At 42.5% G+C, this 9,894-nt stretch overlaps 1 protein-coding gene across 1 annotated transcript; it reads right to left on the reverse strand.

The window, feature by feature from the left end:
• Positions 1-2,126: 2,126 nt before the first annotated feature.
• Positions 2,127-9,029, reverse strand: LOC133893405 (cysteine-rich receptor-like protein kinase 25). Its single transcript, XM_062334416.1, has 7 exons — positions 8,104-9,029; positions 3,959-4,066; positions 3,666-3,856; positions 3,366-3,576; positions 3,041-3,278; positions 2,749-2,899; positions 2,127-2,647 (listed from the first exon to the last, which is right to left on the reverse strand). The coding sequence occupies exons 1-7, from the start codon at positions 8,915-8,917 to the stop codon at positions 2,336-2,338; spliced, it is 2,025 nt and encodes a 674-aa protein (XP_062190400.1). The 5' UTR covers positions 8,918-9,029; the 3' UTR covers positions 2,127-2,335.
• Positions 9,030-9,894: the final 865 nt, after the last annotated feature.

A 9,894-nucleotide genomic window follows, 5' to 3' on the forward strand; every position in this document is an offset into this window, starting at 1 on the left:
TCCAAAATAAATGCCTCATCAGTAAATGGTTATTTAAGTTATTGTATGAGGATGGGGTATGGCAATAATTGCTCAAAAACAAATACCTTGGGAGTAAATCCCTCACACAGGTTGAAGGAAAACCTGGATATTCACATTTCTAGAATGGACTAATGAAAGTCAAAGAAGAATTTTTAAAATGGGGCACATTCAATATAAAGGATGGCACCCAGATAAGACTTTGGGAAGATAGGTGGCTAGAAAATACACCTCTTAAAGAATAATATATGTCGCTCTTTAATATAGTGAGCCATAGAAGTGCTACGATGGCTGATGTGATGAGTACTATACAGCTTAATATATCATTTCTCAGACCAATTATTGGAGACAGATTAATAGCTTGGCATAATCTAGTACTCAAGTTAGTTAACATATGATTGACATAGGAAAGAGATGCTTTTATATGGAACCTTGATAATAGTGGACACTTTACAGTCCAGCCCATGTATAGGCAAATGGCAAACATAGATATTTTCTTCCCTAATAATTTTTTGTGGCGTTTAAAACTCCCCTTGAAGATAAAGATCTTCATGTGGTATGTAGGACGAGGGGTCATATTGACTAAAGATAATTTAGCGAAATGCAACTGGAATGGGGATCTTAAATGTAGCTTTTGTAATCAAAATGAAAGCATACATCACTTTTTCTTTGGTTGTCATTTTGTTAAATCAATTTGGCGTGTTATTAAAATTGCCCTTGGGATTGACACACCAAGAAACATCAGTCATATGCTGGGCGGATGGGTTACAGGTGTTAGGCAACTTAATAAGAATAAGATCTTTGTTGGTGTAGCAATATTATGTTGGGCTATATGGTTATGTCGTAATGATATTATTTTTGACAAAAAAATCAATCACAACTTTCATGCAGGCACTTTTTATGGGCATGTATTGGCTACGGTACTGGAGTATGTTGCAGAAGTAGAAGGACAGGGGTGTCGTTCACAAGGCTTGCCAAGCTTTAGTAATAGATATGCTGGTAGTTGATTGGTTTATTATGGAGCTTATGAACTATATTTTGGTACCATTCCGAATGCTCACAGTTTGCAGCATTATTGTAATAAAAAACCATGTTGTGTGCACCAGGCAGTACAAATGCTGAATTTTTTTTCCATTATCTAAAAAAAGAAGAGATGAAACTGCAATACAGAAACGATATGATAGATGGATATAATTTCTTCAATCCATTCATTTTATCACTTGCCCAAGGAACAACAGTCAAAGCAAAGAAGTGGCAGCGGTAGCGATATGAGGAGAGGTATAGGTTCGTACAATGAATCCTAATATGATCATTTTTGCTACACCTGTCTAGATGGGACGTGTTTTCCCAATGAAAAACGAGTGGGTCGGAACAGAGACCCTCGTGAAGCGGACTTCCAAATGTGTTGGTTTGTTGGACCATGGAAATCTTTCGCACGGGCTTCCTCCCCAGGGAAAAGGCTAGAAACTGAGCGGGGTTGTGGGCTTCCAAACAAGGCATCATTGTCTTCTCTAGATTTTTCTTGGGCTCTTTGTTTTGTTTTTTATCTTTTTTTTTCTTATTTGCTTTCCAGGTTTTTTGTTCTGAATTTTGTGTTTCTTTTGATGTCTCACAAATTTGTTAGTTTTTAGGACTCTTAATTCGGTCGTTGTAATCTAAACATTATAGAAACAAGTGTAGTTTTCCAAGAAATCTTGAATAACAAATATCGAACCTAGAAAACCAATAAGAAAAATGTATTGTGTGCAAGAAATCTTGAATAACAAATATAGAACATAGAAAAAAATAAGAATAAAGATGAGGGCTAAAGTGGTGAAGAAAGTTGAAATCAACGAGCGTGAATTACAGAAGGTTATATTTATGTAAGTAACAGGCTTGTCGTTGTTGAGTGGGCAGTGTTCCATAACTAAAATACGTTTTCACACTAATTTATAGCCAGTGTTCCGCTAGTTAAAATATGTTGTTCCACTAGATAAGATATGTTGTTCCACTAGTTAACTGATATAGAACTGTAATTAAGCGTACAATAAAAACGTTTGCAGTTACAGCATTACCGGCACTTATTTAAGTGTGCGCAAGCTTAGCAAACCACTGAGGTCACTTCAAAATGGACCCAGAATTACGAGAGCTGGTTAAGAAGATCAGCTAGTTAACATTTTGATGGGCGTGGGCATCTCTTGCATCAACTATGCTAACCTATTCTGCTCGTTTCGTTTTTCTTGTCCGAATGCTGATCACATAACAATCCTGTACAGTTACCAATCTACAAAGTCTGGGATCACCACGTTCCTACGTCTGTGCCAGCCCTGCTAATCTGCTACCTGCCTTCTTCGTCGGCCAGGGTGATATTGCTGATCCGGCACGACGACTCGCCGAAGGAGCCCGACGGCATGGCGAGGCTGGAGATCCTGACGTTGTAGTAGGCCGGCTGCCTGGGCTCCGGCATCGTCAGCCCCTCGCTGCTGAGCATAGCAACGACGTCGGACATGTTGGGCCGGTCGTCGGCGCTGTCTTGCACGCACAGCAGCGACACCTGGACGCACTTCATCACCTCGGACACCGGGAAGTCTTCTCCCAGCGCCGGGTCAACAAGCTCGTGCCATTTCCCGTCCTGCCACATCTGGTACGCCTGAAAGAATCGATCAAACGTTGTTTCAGTGATCAAATCAACCGTGCTCTGTCAGTCTAGCTGCTCAACTCTGAATCTTCGTTGCAGGTAACTTTACTTACATATCCTGTGAGGTTGAAGAATTTTCCGTACTGGTAGAACCCGGCAGTCCTCTTCCCGGTGATGATCTCGAGGAGCAAGACGCCGAAGCTGAAAACATCAGATTTGATGGAGAAGAGGCCCTCGGAAGCGTACTCCGGAGCGATGTAACCACTGATCACAAGAAACGCAAAATTAAGCTACTAACATTGTGACACGATCACCAACAAAAACTAGTCCTGAATCTTCGTTCACACACTGCAAGAATGTAATGATGTATGGAGTAGTTTGATCAGTGCTTCTAATACTACTTACTGTGTGCCGACGACCCTGGTGGTGTTGGCCTCCGTGACATTGGAGCAGAATATCCTGGCCATGCCGAAGTCGGAGATCTTGGGGTTCATGTCGCGGTCCAGGAGGATGTTGCTGGCTTTGAGGTCCCGGTGTATGACCCGCAGCCGCGAGTGCTTGTGCAGGTAGAGCAGCCCCTGGGCGATCCCGTCGATGATTCGGAACCGCCGCTCCCAGGTCAGTATCGCCCCTTTGACACTGTCTGCAAACCGACCGCAAGACTTGGCATCAGCAGACAAGTTACAGCAATGGCTGAAGCAATACGGGGACTCGTGGTTGGGTCAGGTACCGAAGATGAAGAAGTCGAGGCTCTTGTTGTGCATGTACTCGTAGATGAGCATCTTCTCGTCGGCCTGCACGCAGCAGCCCAGCAAGCGGACAAGATTGGTGTGCTGCAGCTTGGCGATCAGCTGGATCTCCGTCTTGAACTCTATCAGCCCCTGCACCGAGCACGACGAGAGCCGCTTGATCGCGATCTCCAGCCCACCGGGCAACTCACCCTGAAACACAAACGTATAGTCTGTTAAACACTGAAGTCTGAAGAGTCAATGAGTTCATCTGCATATGTGACTGAATATTTCTGGAGTACCCTATAAACAGGGCCGAAGCCTCCCTGGCCGAGCTTGTTGTCGTCGTCGAAGTTGTTGGTGGCGTCGGCGATCTGGTCGAAGTCGTAGAGCGAGAACTCGGAGTCGCTCTCCTCGTTCTTCCAGAGCTTGAGCACCTGCTCCATCTCCATGGACATGGTCGGCATGCTCACCGTCCCTGACATGTTGATCACTGATGAAGCCATGCCGTTAGTCACAAGCGCACGCAGCTGCACGAGCATCGAGCAGGCGAATAACTGTCGTAGTGGCACTGAATAGAGCTGCAAGTTTATACCTCTTCTTCTCCGCTTCCTGATCCATAGGAAGCATGCGAAGAGGCAGATCAGAAGCACTGATACGGGGACGACGGTTGCGACGATCACAAGTGTACTGCTGTTGCTCCCTGGACATGATGCAAAGTGGGTGTGTCATTTCGAGCAAATAATTAGAAGAGAGATCAAGGTAAGATACATGCAAAAGTCAGGTATAGTACAAGCGATCTTTGCCAGTAATGAAGTGCTAAGATTTTTTCTTTCTTCTGAAAAAAAAAAGTGCTACGAAGAATTTTTTTTCCTTCAGAAAAAATGTCCTACTATACTTTTTCTTCAAAATTAGCATGTAAGTGGCAATTAGTCTGGTAGGTACAGGCTTTTAAATCGCGATTTTCGCGGCACAGTCCTAGAAAAGCTATAAGCTATCGCATGAGCTATCCCTCTTTGCGTTTTAATATTAATAAATATGAAATATTTAAAAATTTATATAATGTAGTTAATGTTTGAAAATTTATTAAATCATAGTACATAAGAAAGTACTAAATATAATATAAAAAGACATAGATATTGTTAACATATGTACTAAATTTTATATAATATTGTTATTAGCATATGTACTTAATCAGTGACAAATATAATAAGTGTTGGAGTATTGAAAAAAGAGCAAGATACGGTGTCTTGCTAGGTTTTTTTAATAGATCCAAGCTTATAAGAAATGTTTCTATGATTTCTAGCAAAGTGAGATATCAAAATTGACTTTGTTTTTGGACATTTTAGTATAGCGGAACTATCTCTAGCTACCAGCTATGACAAATAGCGCAGCTATTTAGGGCAATGGCACGTTGCTTCGTGTTTGATGTCTAAAACAGACATAGTGCAGCTATAGCTAGCTATTTACAACCTTGGATAGCTAGTGCTGGTCAACGTGAGTTGCGTGACAAAGTGACAAGCAGTTGAGACATCGCAATATGAATGATGAAGCCATCGATCTCGCTGGGGCCACAGCGGCAGCAGCGTGTGACTGATCCTTAAGCAAAATCCATGGTTGGTGTGAAAAAGGAATCTACACTCTTGAGACGAACATCCAGGCTGCCTCTGTGGCGGGGCCCGTTCACCGACCAGAGCTAGCAACGACGACCCGGGTGCCGAAACCAAGCGAGTCAAACTCAAACACCGGGAGTATCGTCTCTCCGGCGGCTAAAGCGCAGGTCGCCGTGGGTGGGGACGAGAGTCACGAGACTCCGTCGAGGCAAATCAGCACAAGGAAGAAGCAGGAGGTCGTGCACCAATTGCCCTGCATGCACAGTGACGGACGCGAAGTCATGGAAAGAGACCAAATCTTCTTTTCCTCCTCCTTCACTTATGCATATGTGCCGCGCCGCGCGACAAGACAGTCGGGTCTAGTGTCTCGGCAGGGAAAGCGAGCGTCCCGTGACGCACGTGGCTCCTGCTTCCGAGTGCTGGATCCTCGTAAAGACATCTCCAATAGATATAAATAGCTATTATCTTTTAGCTTAGAGAATATTTTTTTAAAATTTTATATGAATCTTATCGTTCATAATTAATTCTTAATACCTCATATAAAAAAAATATGTTGAGATGATTTGTAAGTATTAGCTTTTTATTTCTTATCTTTAAGAGCTAGTATTTGTTTCTCTTTCTTTCGTGAGATATATAAAATCGTATTAATCATAATATTAAAAATATATTCTCAATTAAAAATTAATAATTATCTCTGACCATTAAAGATGCACTAACAGGACAAGTGTACAGGCTTAGTTTATCCGTCTGGTCTGATACGGTTGGCCTAGTTGTGACTTGTGTCGGCCAGAGGGAGCTTCAAGTTCACACGCGAATCGAGAGGAGTGAAAATAGGTAGCACTTGCGATTAATTGGTGAACTCGAGCTCGTGTTGGTGCAAGCTTTAGACGTACGGAATACCGCTATATATACATTAGCGTCTCTAGGCAGATACTAGGGCTTGGGATGTACTACTTGTTTTTTCGATAAATTTTTTTATTATCCCTTACAATAATAATAAGAGATATAATTATATGCGAACGGGCGTAGAGACCGATTGGCAAAGTCATAAGGAAGTAGCCGAGCCAGCCGTTGTTTGAAACCCCTAGGTCACACACCCCTATTAAAAATAGCCTTCAATAAAAAATTCAGATTAGAGAGGTTCGATTTTTTTGAAAAAATATATAATTATATAAGAATTTACTTTTAAATTTTGTATCACCGAGATACACTAGCTCGAAATAAGTAGAACAACACAAAACAAAACCAAAATCTCATTTGACAGGGGAAAACTCTCTCTACTGCTTCTGTTTCACCAAAACACCAAATTTGTTTCTTGCACCATTTTTTATTCCAGTACGTACGTTTGATTCCGGCCTTCACAGAGCTTGGCAAGATGCAATAAAAAGAATGACAGGGAGAGTCCTACCAAGTGTTTGGATCTTGTGTTCTTGCAAATTAGAGGAGAAAAAAGGTGTCTGGATTGAGGAAATATGTATCAAGGTTGATTTGATCGTTGATTTGAAAGGCAAGACGACCTGAACTCGGCCGGACCGATACAGTCGTACTCGTGGCGCACGAATGATATATTCGCTGCCGGGGAATGTTCCTAATCCTATAGGCTGGTGTGCACCGGTGTGATCTTTCTAGGAAGATTTGGGGCAAAGTCAAGCGCGCCCTACTTGAAGATAAGCATGTAGTAGTAGTATACATATTGATGCAAGCATATTTTAACTTTAATGCGTACGTCAAGCATGCATGAAGAACAAAAGTTGAAGCTTGCTACATGCCGATGTTACAGTGCGACTACTGTTACATCTATAAGAAACTAGCAAGTAGTTTATTTTAATAGCTTGACTTGTTTCATCATAATATTTTGTTATGATAATATTTTATTAATTGTATTTTACATTGACTTTTTATTTGTGTATTTTATTTTTATAATATTTTGATTTTTAAGACTATTTGATATGGATTTTTCTTTTTTTCTATTATAACCCTAATTTGAATTATTATTTATTATTTATTTTATTTGGAATCTTTATTTAGATATTTTATTTCCAAACAATGTGAAAATCAAACCGCTAATTTTTCATAATTTTTAATTCTGAATTTTATCTATTTATTAATAATATTTAATATGGACTCTTTAGTTTAATCTAGACTATTAGATATTTATAATAATGAGTGGTCTAGATTCTTTTTTTAATTCGTGATAATTTTGTGATTTTTAGAGTAAATATGGTAGCTTCTTTTAACCTTAAATAATAATATAATAGATAGATGGTGCCATGCATAACCAAATTATATTTTTTCGCCGTTGGATCTTGGACATTGTTTGACATTAGATATTTGTATTCTAGATAGACCACGCATTGAAAAACTAGACCCTATCTGCTAATTATATGTATCAACTGCTTGAATACAAAGTTTAAAATATCAGCACAACAGGTGTATAGTTCAGTGGAACATCGCAACGTTGTTTTGGTGTGTTTAGGGGTTCTTATTTAGTTATTTCACACATCCCATGACTTTTGCGAACGACAAATAGGTTTAAAACTTCTACAAATTCTAGAAATGATTGGAGCTATCAAATCAACATTTGCGCTATCTTATTCGGCATCAAAATACATAATTTTAATTTAGCACATGCCTTGGTTTCGGAACAAAAAACTGGTAGTTTAGATAGTTACTTGTGCATTCTTTTTTTTTTTTTGCTAACGAAATAAGTATATTATTCTTGCACATTTGTGTACAATGAAATATCTCAAACAACAGAAAAACATGTAATGCAGGAAAAGCATAAGTTATTGAATTAAAGCAGCTACATCGTGTTAAAAAGAATGGATTTTTTTTCAAGAACAACAAAAATGGATATGCATTTCGGGAAGCAAACCAATGCACAACTGACCTTGTAAATTATTTTTTACCAGATCCCAACCTCGCAAGACTAATTTTCCCCTAAAAAACCAAAACCTTGCAACACTAATGGCAATGCACGTCAATTAACTCTCTCTCAAAGACGCATAAAAATTGGGGGAAAAACTAATTATACTGATTAAGAAGGAGAATGAATTCGTCGGTAAAATTGCGTCAAATTTACGAATTGGGACTATCTTAAAAAAGAGATTAATGGATTGGGACTAACCTTTGGAGGAATTCACAACCAGGGGCGTGAGCGTCACCGTGTCGGGGGTTGTAGCGAAGAAGAGATCCTTCTCGTACCTGATGTCGCAGCGCACCCCAAGAAGCCTCCCACCCACCCTCCCGGCGAACCACTTGGGCATCTGGCCGATGAGGTCGTCGAAGCACCCCCGGCACTGCGCCGGCGCCAGGTCGGGCGTGCACTGCGCGAGCGCGTACACGTTCATGTCCTCCGGCGGGAACCCGGCCAGGCCTGTGGCGTACCTCCTGGTCGCGTTGCTGGCCGCGTCGGTCACCACGCCCACGAGCCGCGTGACCAGGGCGTCGAACGCGGCGACGTTCCCGTCGGACACGTTGTTCATGTTCGTCGCGACTCTCTCTGGCAAGTTGGAGGCGCCGGCGAGGAAGTCCTGGTCGGAGAACCGGAGCTGGCACTGGTCGTAGTACATGGTCGCGTCCTTGCTGTCGCTGCAGTACTTCAACGCCTGGCGGAACCCCGCCTGGAGGCAAGCGACGCACTGCCCGCCGGTGAAGTCCCCGCGGCAGAGCACGAGCCCGTATGCCGTGTCCGGCGCGGCACCGAAGGCCCCCGCCGAGAATCCCGACGCCGAGGCGTTCCTTGGAAGCACATCGGAGAGGGTGGCGAGGTTTGCCGCGAACGTACTGTTGGGCAGGTACGTCCGCCGGACGCTCGTGGTCGTGGGGTCGCAGGAGTAGTCGATGGGGTTCGCCACCGGCACGGCCCCGCCGTCACCCGTCGCCGGAGCCGCCGGCGAGGAGGCGGTGGCCAGGAGGAGGAGGGGCAAGAGGACAAGCATGGCAGCTAGCTAGAGGAGTTTAGAGGACAGTCGGGAGCTAATGCTGGAGACACAAAAGCTAGCTGTGCTCAATTATACTAATAGGCATCAGGATTAAGACAACCTGAGTGAGATATAATAGTAACTTGGGTTTGGTTAATGGCGTGGTTAATTTGAGCTGCATGTCAGTGACAGTGGGAGTATGTTAGCTTAAGCTAGCTGGAGAGGGTTGACCTGGAACACCAGCTGCTGCGATCACTGATGGAGATCGGAGGCCATGAATCATGAGAAAAATTCGCGTCCAATTCGTTGGACTGTGCCTATGGCTCTATCTGCTCATGGTTTCATTTCCGAGTAGTTTACAGGGGACGATGCCCGCAGGGATGAGTGAGTCTGACGTGTCACGGGTTTTTTTTTCCAAAGGATTTGGTGGGCCTGTAGCTTATCAGATCTGGTTCTCTATTTAGAGGGAATCTATTGTGAGACAGACAGTTTGTTCGCACAAGCTACTAGCCAATTTTGTAGCTGGACTCACTACGGAAAAACATATATCAGTAACAGTGATAATTGTCATTAGTAACAGGCATACGGTAACCGTCATTAATAACACGTAACACACATGTTATTCGGAATACGTTATTAATGAGAGGTCATTAGTAACAGGTCATAATAGTGATCCGTCATGACGTGCGTCTCTCATACGTTGGGGAGAAACACATCAGTGACGGGTTACACATTAGTGACAGATGACAAGGTTACTCATCACTTGTGTGTAGGTCATAAGTGACAGTTAATGGTCTTCACGTGTCATTGATGTGCGTCTTCCATATGCTAAGGGAAACACATTAGTGATAGATGACGAGGTTATTCGTCATTTATGTATTGGTCATAAGTGATAGGTAATAGTCTTGATTCGTCACTATTGACCTCACCTTCAAGTAGGTTTCTCCTATTTCCATATTGCATCCTAGAGCGTCGCTAGGATTTGGCAGTCATCT

This window comes from Phragmites australis, chromosome 15, assembly GCF_958298935.1.
Source record: "Phragmites australis chromosome 15, lpPhrAust1.1, whole genome shotgun sequence".
NCBI lineage: Eukaryota > Viridiplantae > Streptophyta > Magnoliopsida > Poales > Poaceae > Phragmites > Phragmites australis.